This window comes from Coregonus clupeaformis, chromosome 10 (assembly GCF_020615455.1).
Source record: "Coregonus clupeaformis isolate EN_2021a chromosome 10, ASM2061545v1, whole genome shotgun sequence".
NCBI lineage: Eukaryota > Metazoa > Chordata > Actinopteri > Salmoniformes > Salmonidae > Coregonus > Coregonus clupeaformis.
In genome coordinates, this window is record NC_059201.1 from 34768673 (window position 1) to 34787240 (window position 18568).

The 18568-nt window shown below is 44.3% G+C and overlaps 1 protein-coding gene across 2 annotated transcripts in view; it reads left to right on the forward strand.

The window, feature by feature from the left end:
- LOC121574819 (contactin-4-like) overlaps positions 1 to 18568 on the forward strand; it is a 231649-nt gene that overhangs the window by 131652 nt on the left and 81429 nt on the right. For both annotated transcript variants that reach the window (XM_041887421.2, XM_041887422.2), the window contains exon 6: positions 11116 to 11319. In XM_041887421.2, the coding sequence (XP_041743355.1) occupies positions 11116 to 11319 (204 nt within the window). The remainder of the gene's footprint in view (positions 1 to 11115; positions 11320 to 18568) is intronic.

Here is an 18568-nt window from a genome sequence, read left to right on the forward strand (position 1 = left end):
CAGTGTGAATGGGAATACACAAAGACAAACACACGTCATATTCAAGCGAACCGTGAATGACACAAGCTTCGCTTCTCAGAGTGTGCAGTAAATAGCATTGTGTTGTTGTTGTCGTTGAGTGGTGTGGATGAGGGGAGTGTATTTCTAGGTGCCTATGCTATCTAGTTGGCTGTGTGTAAGCACCTCGTTCCTCTCTGCTGGACACCAGTCACACATCATGTCCCCAGGCTCCCGTGCCCCAGTACATAAACACAAATCCCTCAATGCCAGTGGGGATTTCATCCCTTGAGGAATACATTGCATGTCATCTGCTCTGCAAGGAAAAAATAACAATCCTGGAAAACAACACTCAGCTCAGTTCTGTTGTGTTGTGTTCTCAACACCAAGCTTGGGTAGCAGGCTTGTGCCTGTGCACTGAATACAGTGTTGTTGCTAACCATTATGCTTCAGCTTTCAGTGTTGCAAAAAATTTAACTCAACTGCAATGTGTTTTTCCTTCTCATGTTAGATTATTTAGGCTTGTGTATGATAAATTCTCTACGTCTTTTCAAAGGGATAGAAAATATTGCTTAAGTGAAATTGCAGCTGCTTGTGTGATTCTAATATTGCTTGCCTTAATGGTCGCTTCATTTGATAAGCTAAGAGATTGATGTAGAGTTGGCTGTCTGGAAGTGTGGTTATGGTACAATCCAATCAATAGATAGATATTTCCTTGACTCCTTGGAATGATTGCATTGATATACTGTCTTCTTTCTCAGATGTGCTTTGAACACAAATCCCTCTCATTTATATTGATTGACCTCAAGTGTATATGATAAAAGGATAGGGTGCCGATATGAAATTCTTTCTCTGTTTTTTTACCCTGCCCTTCTGTTGTGCTTTGACTTGCAGTAATACAGGTCTGTCATGGCATATACACCATGGATGAGGCACCATCTGAATCAGTGTTCTCAAACAGTTTAGATGGGGCACAACATTAATCATGTGTATTCTGTAACTCAAGGTCTTGTAGGGCCCATCACGATTATTGTGCTGTTAATGTTATTTTGCAATAATATTCTCTGATCTAAATATTTTATGCTTTTGCTATAATATTTTCTGATCTAAATCTTTTATACTTTTGCTATAATATATCTCAGATTTAAATCTGTCATCACTATGCTTCTGATCTATTTATCATGTCTAGTTCTAAATGATCTTTGCTCATCATACACTCAGGCCTGTCTAGCCCAGGACAAAATGAGATGGGCAGCCAATGGCCAGACTGGTCTTATCAACCTACACCTTCCAGTCATTTGCTTATAAGTGATCCTATAATTTCAAATATATATGTGATATTTTTTCAGTATCAGTATGATTTTATGTCAAAGACACTGAGGTTCAAAAGCACAGACTAATACTTTGCTGATGGGGTTTTAACTCAAAAGCATCAAATTTCATTTTTGGATCTTGTGGTATGGATTGAAGTGGTCATTTAAATGAACATGATCATTACCAATTTTGTGAGATTAAATAATAACAATGATATTTTGACATTGGCTGTTCTTTTTTGCTGAAGGTCAATGTCTGCATGCAGAGCCTACCTGCTCCTGCTAGTCAGCAGAAGAGAGACAGGCAGGGAGACAGGGGTGGGTGCAGTTCAGGAACGACACAGCCTGCCAAGCCAGATAGAAGCGCAGACAGAGCTGCACACAGGCTGAGCATGGAGCTGCCTGTCTCCACAGATGCACTTCCTGTTTTGACAGGCCAATGTTCTAGCATTGGGAACATGCTGGGGATGTATTGTAATCATAGAAGAAAACAGCCTGATTTGGAGCAGACACAGTCGTGCTTACATGATATTATTAGCATTGTTGATTATGGTATTTTAATGAGAATGTTACGATACTCTCTGTTTGCTGAATGTGTTGCTAGTGTTTCCAGAAATGTGCAGTGGACACTCAAATGATCTTCACTGTACTCCCACAGTCAGAGAAGCCAGAGAGGCTGAAAGGCTGTCACTTCCGCTCTCTCTCAAAACACACTAGATTAATGGGCTGCCTGTGTGACCTAGCCTTGGTCTTTGTATTACTCAACGACTGTGTTTAGTCCTGGACCGGATGCAGCTGACCTCCATTTTCTAATGGAGAGAGACCTTTTAGGGGCACTCAAGACTGAAATCACTTGTGCGCTTCCACTAAGAAAAGGGATGCTGCATTGTGTAACCCCTGGTTCATTTTGTTCTAAGACCCCAGGCTTTGAGAACACAGAGCATGTGCACTCTGTCTACTCATGTACATGAACAGAACGTAGGGAAGAGGATAATTCTTGTAGCCTGGAGCAAACTTGGGAGCACTGCACTTTGTTACACAATTGGAGTGGCAGTACTTTCAGGGGGTATTTCTCATGTAGGCTGGATGGAATTGTTTTCAGCAGAGCGGAGAGGCAGTCTCTTGGAGGAGGACCTAGTTCTATGAATCAGTGGACATTGACTGGACCAAATCTAGGGTGAAGCTGTTGTGTAATTTTGTCTTATTTTGAGTCTCACCAGACTGTTGGACATGCTAGGACCTCTAGTCAGAGAAACTGACTTGTAATATTTCAGAGAAACCGAGAAATGAGTTTCTGACCCCTCCATGGGTTATCCAACAGCGCCACACATGTCACTTCCTCCTTGTGTCTGGGGATATATTAAACTTTGAATACGACTATTAGTAACCTTTTTGTTTAAAGTTTGTTTATTGTTCACGCAGCACGCCTGGATGCTGTTGCCTGTGTTTGTAGCACGGTAATAAAAAATGCATATTGTTGTCACAGTGAGCTTTACATGTATTATTAATACCAGATGATCAGGCAGCATATTGTCATGATTAATATTCTTTGAAAGCATTGACACTGATAATGCATGATGGAGATATAAACACAACCCCCCCTCCTCAGAATTAACACATCAGTATTAACATTGATAGAGCTCATAACTCTGACTAACTGATATGTCCTTATAATACACCTTAGCAACCCTATTGTAATGATAGATGGGTTGTTTTGTCTGTTGATGCAGGCCTATGCTGCACATGTTGTTCACCCATGTCATAATTATTCCCTATGTTGTTTTTATAGCACGCTGACTCCGCAGGGGGATCCCAGGGGGCTCTGCCACTGGGTTCAGTGTAGAATGAGCAGAGGCCTGCCATCTTGCTGTGTGTAGATATGAATCACATTAGTTACTTTGAACAAAGCCAAGAGGTTGGTTGGGTTTTAATTGTTGGCTCAGAACACTGACACTAATACACACATAAAGGATTGCATGTGTAAGCAATACACAAATAAAGTAATGCGTGGGCAAGCATTTCCAATCATTTGTCATTAAGCACTATTTATATTCTGTAATCTGGATGCACATTGAAGGGAATAATTACACTGTGAGGACTGAGCACGCCCCCATTCTCATCGACGGGGCTGTAGTGGAACAGGTTGAGAGCTTCAAGTTCCTTGGTGTCCACATCACCAACGAACTATCATGGTCCAAACACACCAAGACAGTCGTGAAGAGGGCACGACAAAGCCTATTCCCCCTCAGGAGACTAAAAAGATTTGGCATGGGTCCTCAGATCCTCAAAAAATTCTACAGCTGCACCATCGAGAGCATCCTGACTGGTTGCATCACCGCCTGGTATGGCAACTGCTTGGCCTCTGACCGCAAGGCACTACAGAGGGTAGTGCGTACGGCCCAGTACATCACTGGGGCAAAGCTCCCTGCCATCCAGGACCTCTATACCAGGCGGTGTCAGAGGAAGGCCCTCAAAATTGTCAAAGACTCCAGCCACCCTAGTCATAGACTGTTCTCTCTGCTACCGCACGGCCAAGCGTGTACCGGAGTGCCAAGTCTAGGTCCAAAAGACTTCTCAACAGCTTCTACCCCCAAGCCATAAGACTCCTGAACAGCTAATCATGGCTACCCGGAATATTTGCACTGCCCCCCCACCCCATCCTTTTTACGCTGCTGCTACTCTGTTAAGTATTTATGCATAGTCACTTTAACTCTACCCACATGTACATATTACCTCAACTACCTCAACTAGCCGGTGCCCCCGCACATTGACTATGCAACGGTACCCCCCTGTATATATAGCCTCCCTACTGTCACTTTATTTTACTGTATATATAGCCTCCCTACTGTCACTTTATTTTACTTCTGCTCTTTTTTTCTCAACACTTTTTTGTTGTTGTTTTATTCTTACTTTTTTTGTTTAAAATAAATGCACTGTTGGTTAAGGGCTGTAAGTAAGCATTTCACTGTAATGTCTGCACCTGTTGTATTCGGCGCATGTGACCAATAAAATTTGATTTGATTTGAATTTGATTTAGCGCTTTGATGATGAATCAACATATTATATATTTGATGATGACTTTTGTGTTTTGGGAAGAATGGATGTTTCCACATTTTGTTGTGTTACAGCCTGAATTTAAAATGAATTAAATTGAGATTTTTGGTCACTGACCTACACACAATACCCCATAATGTCAAAGTGGAATACTATTTTTTGAATTTTTTGCTAATTAATTACAAATTAAAAGCTAAAATGTCTTGAGTCAATAAGTATTCAACCCCTTTGTTATGGCAAGCCTAAATAAGTTCAGGAGTAAAAATGTGCTTAACAAGTCACATAATAAATTGCATTGACTAATTCTGTGTGCAATAATAGTGTTTAACATACTTTTTTAATGACTACCTAGTTGAGCAGGGAAATTCAAACACCGATTCAACCACAAAGACCAGGGAGGTTTTCCAATGCCTCGCAAAGAAGGGCACCTATTGGTAGATGGGTAAAAATAAAATAAAAAGCAGACATTGAATATCCCTTTGAGCATGGTGAAGTTATGAATTACACTTTGGATGGTGTATCAATACACCCAGTCACTACAAAGATACAGCCATCCTCCCAAACTCAGTTGCCGGAGAGGAAGGAAACCTCTCAGGGATTTCACCTTGAGGCCAATGGTGACTTTAAACAGTTACAGAGTTTAATGGCTTTGATAGGAGAAAACTGAGGATGGATCAACAACATTGTAGTTACTCCACAATATAAACCTAATTGACAGAGTGAAAAGAAGGAAGCCTGTACAGAATAAAAAATATTCAAAATATTCCTGTTTGCAACAAGGCACTAAAATAATATTGCAAAAAATGTGGCGAAGCAATTAGCTTTTTGTCCTAAATACAAAGTGTTATGTTTGGGGCAAATCCAATACAACACATTACTGAGTAGCACTCTCCATATTTTCAAGCAGAGTGGTGGCTGCATCATGTTATGGGTATGCTTGTAATCGTTAAGGACTGGGGAGTTTTTCAGGATAAAAAATAAACATAATTGGAGGTAAGTACAGGCAAAATCCTGTAAAAAATCAGTCTGCTTTCCACCAGACACTGGGAGATGAATTCACCGTTCAACACTACACCAAAACTAAACTGAAGTTGCTTACCAAGAAGACAGTGAATGTTCCTGAGTGGCCAAGTTACAGTTTTGACTTAAATCTGCTTGAAAATCTATGGCAGGACTTGAAAATGGTTGTCTAGCAATTATCAACAAACAATTTGACAGAGCTTGAAGAATTTTGAAAATAATAATGGGCAAATGTTGCACAATCCAGGTGTGGAAAGCTCATAGCGACTTACCCAGAAAGAATCACAGCTGTAATCGCTGCCAAAGGTGCTTCTACAAAGGGTGTGAATACTTATGTAAATGAGATATTTCTGTATTTCATTTTCAATAAATAAATATGCCATTTAGCAGACGCTTTTATCCAAAGCGACTTACAGTCATGCGTGCATATATATATATATATATATTTTTGTGTATGGGTGGTCCCGGGGATCAAACCCACTACCTTGGCGTTACAAGCGCCGTGCTCTACCAGCTGAGCTACAGAGGACCACAATAAATGAGCTAACATTTCTAAAAAATGTTGCTTTCAGTCATACAGTATGTTATTTTCCCTGAGTGTGACAGAAATGAATTGTATGCTACATTCTGTATTGGAGACTTACGACACAGCTGTGTTGTCTTAAAGTATGTCCGATTTTATTTTGGAGAATTGCTTAGTGTCTCCGTCTTCTTACATCATTTTTACATTTTCACAAATTATTTACGATATACTTGCTGGTCTCTGTTTTTGCGGATCTCTTCATTTCATTGCGACTTCTCCGAAGCATTGTGTAAACCCAGCAGTCTAGATACACACTGCGGTATAATTTGTCAGCAGTCTAGATACACACCGCGCTATAATTTGTCAGCATCTCACAAGCCTCTCGGGAGACTCCTCAAAGTGGAAACTCCTCTCTTCTCAAATGTATAATCTCTTAGAATATGCCCACACTCTACAGAATGCTTTATCTACAGGTAACTGACAAAATAAAAGTAAACACTTGAGTAAATGAGGGATACAAAGTATATTGAAAGAAGGTGCTTCCACACAGGTGTCGTTGCTGAGTTAATTAAGCAATTAACATCCCATCATGCTTAAGGTCATGTATAAAAGTACTCAGTTGCTCATTATTTTAGCGTGTGTGTGTGTGTTTGGTGTTACTGTCCTTGTGGGGACCAGAAGTCCTCAGGAGGATAGTAAAACAAGGGAAAGTCTGACAAGTGGGAACATTTCGCCAGTCCCCACAAGGAAAAATTATATTTTATGCTTAAGAATTAGGGTTAGGGTTAGGCTTGTGCATGCGCATGCATCACCAGATCTCAACCCAATTGAACACTTATGGGAGATTCTGGAGCGGAGCCTAAGACAGCGTTTTCCACCACCATCAACAAAACACCAAATTATGGAATTTTTTGTGGAAGAATGGTGTCGCATCCCTCCAATAGAGTTCCAGAAACGTGTAGAATCTATGCCAAGGGGCATTGAAGCTGTTCTGGCAGCTTGTGGTGGCCCAACGCCATATTAAGACACGTTATGTTGGTGTTTCCTTTATTTCGTCAGTTATCTGTATCTAGCATTCATAATCGCACACATTATGGTGTGGTAAAAATCTGAGGAATTTTCTGCAACTTGGAGATTGTTTCTAGTCTTTTTACTTTCTTTGGCCTGTGTGATTGTCATTTTGTTTGTTGAAAATAAACATGATCAAGCAATTTATCAGCTGTGTGAAATGTACTGTAAATAAAATGTGACTTGACTTTACTATTTATTATTTGCCCGTTTGAGCGGGTTTGCTGGCTGGCAGGCCTTGATCGTCATATTAATGAGTGAGCTAATTTCCTGTTGCTATGGTAGTCATGCAACACTGTTTACATTATGGAATAATTATTGATGCGTTAGGTAAATATTGATTTCAGTCTCCATCTCAATTTAGTCTTAAGTCTAAATATTAGTTGAAGTCAAACGCCCTCTGTCACATTATGCAAATGAATTATCCTCTATTCGACCTGCAATAACCAATTACAGGTTTTTGAGAATATATTTCAGTTATGTTTCCTAGTCTTGTTCAACACTGAATTATCATTACATTTTATTGCTCTGCCATTATTTTCCCATACTGTAGTCAACATGAAACTTATAAGTTGTAAACACTTGTGTGAGCAGGTGCAAGCACAACCCATGAGCAATGGAGAGGAAACGAGCCAAAACAATATGCCTTGTCCTGCCTTGGAGAGCAGAGTGGTCCATGTCTCTGTGGTCCTCTCCCCTCCTCTCCGCATGCTGTGCCGTCACCTTCTGTGTTCCTCTATACACTCAGGACTCTGACAAAACACACTTCTGAAAAGGCTGATTGGCCTGCTCTGATTCATGCTGTAGCCTATACAGTGAGGGAAAAAAGTATTTGATCCCCTGCTGATTTTGTACGTTTGCCCACTGACAAAGACATGATCAGTCTATAATTTTAATGGTAGGTCTATTTGACCCCAAAGAAATCCAGAAAAACGCATGTAAAAAATGTAATAAATTGATTTGCATTTTAATGAGGGAAATAAGTATTTGACCCCTCTGCAAAACATGACTTAGTACTTGGTGGCAAAACCCTTGTTGGCAATCACAGAGGTCAGACATTTCTTGTAGTTGGCCACCAGGTTTGCACAAATCTCAGGAGGGATTTTGTTCCACTCCTCTTCTCCAAGTCATTAAGGTTTCGAGGCTGACGTTTGGCAACTCGAACCTTCAGCTCCCTCCACAGATTTTCTATGGGATTAAGGTCTGGAGACTGGCTAGACCACTCCAGGACCTTAATGTGCTTCTTCTTGAGCCACTCCTTTGTTGCCTTGGCCGTGTGTTTTGGGTCATTGTCATGCTGGAATACTCATCTACAACCCATTTTCAATGCCCTGGCTGAGGAAAGGAGGTTCTCACCCAAGTTTTGACAGTACATGGCCCCGTCCATCGTCCCTTTGATGCAGTGAAGTTGTCCTGTCCCCCACCCCCAAAGCATAATGTTTCCACCTCCATGTTTGACGGTGGGGATGGTGTTCTTGGGGTCATAGGCACAGCATTCCTCCTCCTCCAAACACGACGAGTTGAGTTGATGCCAAATAGCTCGATTTTGGTCTCATCTGACCACACTTTCACCCAGTTCTCCTCTGAATCATTCAGATGTTCATTGGCAAACTTCAGACGGCCCTGTATATGTGCTTTCTTGAGCAGGGGGACCTTGCGGGCGCTGCAGGATTTCAGTCCTTCACGGCGTAATGTGTTACCAATTGTTTTCTTGGTGACTATGGTCCCAGCTGCCTTGAGATCATTGACAAGATCCTCCCGTGTAGTTCTGGGCTGATTCCTCACCGTTCTCATGATCATTGCAACTCCACGAGGTGAGATCTTGCATGGAGCCCCAGGCTGAGGGAGATTGACAGTTCTTTTGTGTTTCTTCCATTTGCGAATAATCGCACCAACTGTTGTCACCTTCTCACCAAGCTGCTTGGCGATGGTCTTGTAGCCCATTCCAGCCTTGTGTAGGTCTACAATCTTGTCCCTGACATCCTTGGAGAGCTCTTTGGTCTTGGCCATGGTGGAGAGTTTGGAATCTGATTGATTGATTGCTTCTGTGGACAGGTGTCTTTTATACAGGTAACAAGCTGAGATTAGGAGCACTCTCAGCTCGTTACCTGTATAAAAGACACCTGGGAGCCAGAAATCTTTCTGATTGAGAGGGGGTCAAATACTTATTTCCCTCATTAAAATGCAAATCAATTTATAACATTTTTGACATGCGTTTTTCTGGATTTTTTTGTTGTTATTCTGTCTCTCACTGTTCAAATAAACCTACCATTAAAATTATAGACTGATCATGTCTTTGTCAGTGGGCAAACGTACAAAATCAGCAGGGGATCAAATACTTTTTTTCCTCACTGTACTTACTCCTGACTGTGAGCGAGCTGCATCATGCATCGAAGCCTGCTGTGATAAATGACCAGGCAGATAGAAAAGGTAAAGGAGGAATCCTTCAAGACTGTTTTGTTTAATTACCAACCAGCTAACAAGTGAATGGGTTTGATTAGGCTCAGCGGGAAAAGGTACGTGCCTGTCAATTAGAAGGCCTGGAACACTCAGGCCGCCTGCCACTGATTAGAATGTCAGAACATTCAGAAATAATCATTTGTCCCTGAAAGCTTCAAACGAGAGCTCGGCAACAGAAAAAAATAACATGACCCTGAAAGCAGTATTCTTGATAAGCACCCCAGCTGAGATCAAACTGTCACGAATCACGATGCGTCTTACACTGGCTCTGTCTATCATTTGTTCCTTGCAGTAGGTCGAAGCCTAAAAGTATGGTTTAGCTGTAGGGTACAGCATGTTTAATGGGATCACAGCTGATTTTACATACCTTTTAAATTACATGGTGATGATGATGATGATGGTGGTGATGATGATGATGGTGATGATGATGATGATGTTGGTGGTGATAATAATGACGATGATGGTGGTTGATGATGGTGGTGATGGTGATGCTCTTGGTGATGACACATTCAAAGTCCTGGTGGGAACAGTGAGCTTGGATTAACACAAAACATTACAAAAGATGCAGAATGGGAGAGGATTTTCAAGAATGTACAGTATTTCAGTTGTCTCTGTCACGCATACAAATGAATGAACATTTCCTTTTTTTACACCTCTGTGAATCCTTTCGGCCTAAGGAGCCGAAGTCTCTAGGCACAGAAAGTAAATGAATCACCAGACGAATAGCCAAACAAAGTGTCTATCACAAAGGTCAGTCTTCAAAATGTGTGTTTTGTTCTTTTTGAAAGACTCAAACCACAAAAGATGTGACATTAAAAAGATGCTGACATTTACAGTAAGAGAATGACTGGAGAGACCCACCTGACAGTTACTAGCCAACATGATGCTCGTTATCCTGTGAATCACAGCAGATCTGAGATCCTGCCTTGTCCTGTGATCCTACAAATGTACTGTATACTATATGTTGTATTGTTATTTTTACGATCATGGTAAGAGTTATTTTAATATTTACTTACATGTACAATTAACCTAGTATTTTGTGACGATGCCGGCTCAAGCCCATCGTCCCTTAGAAATCAGGCCTATCGCTTATGCATTCCCCAAATAATGTATTATCTTGCGCTGTCGTGTCAAGAAAACCATAATTTTTTGTAATGTTACTCTGCTGTCCAACTGTGTGCTACAAAAACAAAACCCTAACTAGGCTTCCTGGTTGGTCATTCTTAACAACTTAGAATTGCATGTTTAAAGTTGGTTTGCTCTGTGAAATAAAACATTCAGCCAATCTCAAGGCCTTGTATTATCTACAAAATGTCCTCTGATTTCGTCAAAATGCAATATGTTTTTTTTTTTTACAATATAAACCCTGCCACAAAACAATATTAATTTTGAAATGTGTCCAGAAAATTACAGCACCTCCTAACTCATCACACTCGAGCAATCATTAATTTTCACCCTAGCGTGTAGCTCTGTGGGGTTTCTGCAACCCCTTTGGAGGGTGAAGAATCAAACAACCCCACACACCTGCTACACCACCAAATCAATTCCAACCAGACAAAACTGGTATTCTCCCTATTCTCCTGTGGTATTATTCTAATAAGGAGAGTCAGCGTGGCCCTGGAACCCTGGTGTAATTTTAGTTGTATTTGATCTCAAACATTTATTCTCCTTTCTCCACAGATCTGACATTCTCCTGGATTTTTAATGAGTATCCCTCGTTTGTGAAGCAGGACACACGACGCTTTATCTCCCAGGAGACGGGGAATCTATACATTGCTAAAGTGGAGCCTTCTGATGTGGGCAACTACACCTGTGTGGTGACCAATACTGTCACCAAAACCAGAGTCCAGGGCCCGCCCACGCCTCTGGTGCTGCGCAGTGATGGTGAGATCCAGTTCTATGACAACCACTTACAACCTATCAAAACAGTATATTCCTATTTCATATGTTCATTTCCTGGCTGTTGTGCTGTGTAATGTGTACAATACTATCACATTAGAATAGTGTCATTTGTTCACAATCAGTAGATGAAATGTCAGTAATATTAAAATACACTAATCTACCATGAATAGATAATACAGTCGTGGTCAAAAGTTTTGAGAATGAAACAAATAATAATTTTCACAAAGTCTGCTGCCTCAGTTTTATGATGGCAATTTGCATATACTCCAGAATGTCATGAAGAGTGATCAGATGAATTGCAATTCATTGCAAAGTCCCTCTTTGCCATGAAAATGAACTTAATCCCCCAAAAACATTTCCACTGCATTTCAGCCCTGCCACAAAAGGACCTGCTGACATCATGTCAGTGATTCTCTCGTTAACACAGGTGAGAGTGTTGACGAGGACAAGGCTGGAGATCACTCTGTCATGCTGATTGAGTTAGAATAACAGACTGGAAGCTTTAAAAGGAGGGTGGTGCTTGAAATCATTGTTCTTCCTATGTTAACCATGGTTACCTGCAAGGAAACACGTGCCGTCATCATTGCTTTGCACAAAAAGGGCTTCACAGGCAAGGATATTGCTGCTAGTAAGATTGCACCTAAATCAACCATTTATCGGATCATCAAGAACTTCAAGGAGAGAGGTTCAATTGTTGTGAAGAAGGCGTCAGGGTGCCCAAGAAAGTCCAGCAAGCGCCAGGACCATCTCCTAAAGTTGATTCAGCTGCGGGATCGGTGCACCACCAGTGCAGAGCTTGCTCAGGAATGGCAGCAGGCAGGTGTGAGTGCATCTGCACGCACAGTGAGGCAAAGACTTTTGGAGGATGGCCTGGTGTCAAGAAGGGCAGCAAAGAAGCCACTTCTCTCCAGGAAAAACATCAGGGACAGACTGATATTCTGCAAAAGGTACAGGGATTGGATTGCTGAGGACTGGGGTAAAGTCATTTTCTCTGATGAATCCCCTTTCCGATTGTTTGGGGCATCCGGAAAACACCTTGTCCGGAGAAGACAAGGTGAGCGCTACCATCAGTCCTGTGTCATGCCAACAGTAAAGCATCCTGAGACCATTCATGTGTGGGGTTGCTTCTCAGCCAAGGGAGTGGGCTCACTCACAATTTTGCCTAAGAACACAGCCATGAATAAAGAATGGTACCAACACATCCTCCGAGAGCAACTTCTCCCAACCATCCAAGAACAGTTTGGTGACGACCAATGCCTTTTCCAGCATGATGGAGCACCTTGCCATAAGGCAAAAGTGATAACTAAGTGGCTCGGGGAACAAAACATCGACATTTTGGGTCCATGGCCAGGAAACTCCCCAGACCTTAATCCCATTGAGAACTTGTGGTCGATCCTCAAGAGGCGGGTGGACAAACAAAAACCCACAAATTCTGACAAGCTCCAAGCATTGATTATGCAAGAATAGGCTGCCATCAGTCAGGATGTGGCCCAGAAGTTATTTGACAGCATGCCAGGGCGGATTGCACAGGTCTTGAAAAAGAAGGGTCAACACTGCAAATATTTACTCTTTGCATAAACTTAATGTAATTGTCAATAAAAGCCTTTGACACTTATGGAATGCTTGTAATTATACTTCAGTATACCATAGTAACATCTGACAAAAATATCTCATAACACTGAAGCAGCGAACTTTGTGATGACCAATACTTGTGTCATTCTCAAAACTTTTGACCACGACTATACATATCAGAATCATTTTATCCCTGCGTAGTGTTAAAACTGGTTGAGTAGTGTAGTGGTTGGGCAAAAACTGGTTGAATCAATGTTGTTTCCACGTCATTTCAACTAAAAAATTCAATGTGATGACGTTTTATCAACATGGTAAACTGTTTGGATTTGCAAAATACAACAGGTGTAGACCTAACAGTGAAATGCTTACTTACAAGACCTAACCAACAATGCAGTTTTAAGAGAAATTAGTGTTAGGTAAACGATAGATAAGTAAACAATAGATAAGTAAAAAATAAAAGCAGTAAAATAACAGTAAAAATAACAGTAGCGAGGCAATATACAGGGGGTACCGGTACAGAGTCAATGTGTGGGGGCACCGGTTGGTCGAGGTAATTGCGGTAATATGTACATGAAGGTATAGTTAAAGTGACTATGCATAGATAGTAAACGGATAGAAGCAGCAGCGTAAAAGAGGGGTGGGGGTGGGGGGGGATTACGTCGACACAATGCAAATAGTCCGGGTAGCCATTTGATTACCTGTTCAGGAGTCTTATGGCTTATGGGGGTAGAAGCTGTTTTGAAGCCTTTTGGACCTAGACTTGGTACCGCTTGCCGTGCTGTAGCAGAGAGAACAGTCTATGACTAGGGTGGCTGTAGTCTTTGACAATTTATAGAGCCTTCCTCTGACACCACCTGGTATAGAGGTCTTGGATGGCAGAAAGCTTGGCCCCAGTGATGTACTGGGCCGTACGCACTACCTTCTGTAGTGCCTTGCGGTCGGAGGCCGAGCAGTTGCCATACCAGGCAGTGATGCAACCAGTCAGGATGCTCTCGATGGTGCAGCTGTATAACTTTTTGAGGATCTGCGGACCCATACCTAATCTTTTCAGTCTCCTGATGGGGAATAGGCTTTGTCGTGCCCTCTTCACGACTGTCTTGGTGTGTTTGGACCATGATAGTTTGTTGGTGATGTGGACACCAAGGAACTTGAAGCTCTCAACCTGCTCCACTACAGCCCCATCAATGAGAATGGGGGCGTGCTCGGTCCTCTTCTTTTTCCTGTAATCCACAATCATCTCCTTTGTCTTGATCACGCTGAGGGAGAGGTTGTTATCCTGGCACCACACAGCCAGGTCTCTGACCTCCTCCCTATAGACTGTTTCATCATTGTCAGTGATCAGGCCTTCCACTGTTGTGTTGTCGGCAAACTTAATGATGGTGTTGGAGTCGTACCTGGCCATGCAGTCATGTGTGAACAGGGGGTACATGAGGGGACTGAGCACGCACCCCTGAGGGGCCCCCATGTTGAGGATCAGCGTGGCAGATGTGTTGATACCTACCCTTACCACCTGGGGGCGGCCCGTCAGGAAGTCCAGGATCCAGTTGCAGAGGGAGGTGTTTAGTCCCAAGGTCCTTAGCTTAGTGATGAGCTTTGAGGGCACTAAGGTGTTGAATGCGGTGCTGTAGTCAATGAATAGCATTCTCACGTAGGTGTTCCTTTTGTCCAGGTGGGAAAGGGCAGTGTGGAGTGTAATAGGGATTGCATCATCTGTGGATCTGTTTGTGTGGTATGCAAATTGGAGTGGGTCTAGGGTTTCTGGGATAATGGTGTTGATATGAGCCATGACCAGCCTTTCAAAGCACTTCATGGCTACAGACGTGAGTGCTACAGGTCTGTAGTCATTTAGGCAGGTTACCTTAGTGTTCTTTGGCACAGGGACTATGGTGGTCTGATTGAAACATGTTGGTATTACAGACTCAGTCAGGGACATGTCAGTGAAGACACTTGCAACTTGGTCAGCGCATGCTCGGAGTACACGTCCTGGTAATCTGTCTGGTCCTGCGGCCTTGTGAATGTTGACCTGTTTCAAGGTTTTACTCACATCGGCTACGGAGAGCGTGATCACACAGTTGTCCGGAACAGCTGATGCTCTCATGCATGCCTCAGTGTTGCTTGCCTCGAAGCGAGCATAGAAGTGATTTAGCTCGTCTGGTAGGCTCGTGTCACTGGGCAGCTCGCAGCTGTGCTTCCCTTTGTAGTCTGTAATAGTTTGCAAGCCCTGCCACATCCGACGAGCGTCGGAGCCGGTGTAGTACGATTCATCCTTAGTCCTGTATTGACGCTTTGCCTGTTTGATGTTTCGTCTGAGGGCATAGCGGGATTTCTTATAAGCGTCCGGGTTAGAGTTCTGTTCCTTGAAAGCGGCAGCTCTACCCTTTAGCTCAGTGCGGATTTTGCCTGTAATCCATGGCTTCTGGTTGGGGTATGTACGTACGGTCACTGTGGGCACGACGTCATCGATGCACTTATTGATGAAGCCAGTGACTGATGTGGTGTACTCCTCAATGCCATCGGAAGAATCCCGGAACATATTCCATATTTTTGCATATTTTTTCACCCAAATTTTTATCTACATCCAATGGCATTGTGACATTTTCTGTTGATTTCACGCTGAATTTACGTTAGTTGACAACTCAACCAAATGTAAATAAAAACTAGACGTTGAACTGACGTCTGCGCCCAGTGGGATGTTTCACAATCAGTAGATGAAATGTCAAGTATATTAAACTACACTACTCTACCATGAATAAATCATACATACAGTATATGAATAATTGTATCCCTGCATAGAATACATTAGTTAGATCACCCAGACAAATTACCTTTCCACTGGAGAGCCTTTGATGAGGCCAGCCTCAAGCACCACTGTGATGAGTGTGATAGAAGGAGTCAGGCGCAGGACGGTAATCACCGAATGCAGAGTTTATTCCGTCGTACACAAATAGCGCTGGATAGCGACAAACGAAACAGGCACAGGGTAAAATCTACCCTGGCAATACAAGGTAACGGTAGCTCCAACAATAACAGGCACAGGGGAAATATCTACCCCGGCAATAACAAGGTACGAGTAGCTCCACCGAGCTACACTACTCTCACGAATAAACAATTACCCACAAGGACCAAGCGGGCAGAGGGAACACTTATACACAGACTAATGAGGGGATAAGAACCAGGTGTGTGTAATTAACAAGACAAGACAAATGGAATGATGATATATGGAGCGGCAGTGGCTAGTAAGCCGGTGACGATGAACGCCGAAGCCTGCCCGAACATGGAGGGGAGGCAGCCTCGGCGGAAGTTGTGACAGTACCCTCCCACCCCCCTTGACGCGCAGCTCCAGCAGCGCGCTGACCCCGGCCTCAGGGACGGCCAGGAGGACGCGGAGCAGGGCGAGCCGGATGGCGACGGTGGAAATCCCGCAACAGGGAGGGATCGAGGTTATCCCTCACCGGGACCCAGAACCGTTCCTCCGGACCGTACCCCTCCCACTCCACGAGGTACTGAAGGCCCCCCACCCGACGCCTCGAATCCAGGATGGAACGGACAGAGTACGCCGGGGCCCCCTCGATGTCCAGAGGAGGTGGAGGAACCTTGCGCACCTCAGATTCCTGGAGCGGACCAACCACCACTGGCCTGATGAGAAACACATGAAATGAGGGGTTAATACGGTAATCAGGGGGAAGTAATAACCTATAAGTGACCTCGTTGATTCTCCTCAGGACTTTGAACGGCCCCACAAACCGCGGGCTCAGCTTCCGGCAGGGCAGGCAGAGGGGCAGATTCCGGGTCGAGAGCCAGACCCGATCCCCCGGTACGACGACCGGGGCCTCACTGTGGTGGCGGTCAGCGTTGGCCTTCTGACGACGCACGGCGCGCTGGAGGTGAACGTGGGACTCCGCAGTTTGCAGGGCCGTGGGGAGACCGGGCAGAGGAAGGAGGTGGCAGACTTGGAAAAGCGGTCCACAACGACCAGGATGTTGGTGTTACCTTGGGAGAGGGGAAGATCAGTCAATAATATCAACACTTAGGTGATACCATGGTCGTTGTGGAACTGGTAAAGGTTGTAACTTAACCGCTGGGAGGTGCCTAGGTGCCTTACTCTGGGTGCACACCGAGCAGGAGGAGACATACACCCTCATGTCCTTAGACAAGGTAGCCACCAGTACTTTCTGGTCAGGCAGCGCACTGTACGACCGATACCTGGGTGACCAGAGGAGGGTGACATGTGTGCCCAGTAGATCAGACGATCACGGATAAGAGCAGGCACATACCGCAGCCCAGCTGGACACTGAGGTGGAGATGGATCTGTGCGTAATGCCTGCTCTATATCCGCGTCCATCGCTCATACTACCGGCGCCACACTGCAGGAGGCCGGGAGTATGGGGGTGTTGTCTCTGGGCCTCTCCTCTGTGTCATAGAGCTGGGACAGTGCATCTGCCTTCACGTTCTTCGTACCCGGAATGTATGACAGTGTAAAATCAAACCGGGTGAAGAATAGGGCCCACCTGGCCTGGCGAGAATTTAGCCTCCTTGCTTCCAGGATATACTCCAGGTTACGGTGGTCCATCCAGACGAGGAAAGGGTGTTTCGCCCCTTCGAGCCAATGCCTCCACACGGTCAAAGCTCGGACAACAGCCAACAGCTCCCGATCACCAACGTCGTAGTTCTGCTCCGCCGGGCTGAGCTTCTTTGAGAAAAGGCACAGGGGCAGCGCTTTGGTGGCGTGCCCGAGCGCTGAGACAGGACAGCGCCTATCCCTACCTCGGACACATCCACCTCCACTACGAACGGTAGTGATGGATCGAGGTGGGCCAGTACCGGGGCTGAGGTGAACAGACCCCGCAGTTTGCTGAAGGCCAGGTCAGCCTCAGCAGACCAGCGGAGCCGGGACGGCCCACCCTTCAACAGGGATGTAATGGGAGCTGCGACCTTACCAAAGCCCCGGATAAACCTCCGATAGTAGTTGGCGAAGCCAAGGAAGCGCTGCACCTCCTTAACCGTGGTTGGAGTCAGCCAATTACGCATGGCTGAAATGTGATCTCCCTCCATCTCCACACCTGAGGTGGTAATGTGGTATCCGAGGAAGGAGACGGACTGCTGGAAAAAAACATACAGTTCTCTGCCTTGGCATAAAGGTAATTTTCCAACAGTCGGGCAAGCACTTTGCGAACCAGGGACACATGCTCGGCGCACATAACAGAATACACCAGGATGTCATCAATGTAGACCACCACACCGCGACCAAACATGTCCCGAAACACCTCATTCACAAAGGACTGGAAGTCGGATGGAGCATTCATCAAACCGTAGGACATCACTAGGTATTCATAATGCCCCGTGGTTGTTCTGAATGCTGTCTTCCACTCATCCCCCTCCCGAACACGCACCAGGTTGTATGCACTACTGAGATCTAATTTGGTGAATAAGCGCGCCCCATGCATTGACTCAATCACTGAAGGAATGAGGGGGGATAGGATAACTAAATCTTATAGTCTCCTTGTTCAGTGATCGATAATCAATGCACGGGCGCAGACCACCGTCTTTCCTCTTCACAAAGAAGAAACTCGAGGAGGCGGGTGAAGTGGAGGGACGTATATACCCCTGGCCCAGGGACTCGGTGACGTATGTTTCCATAGCCTCCGTTTCAGCCTGCGAC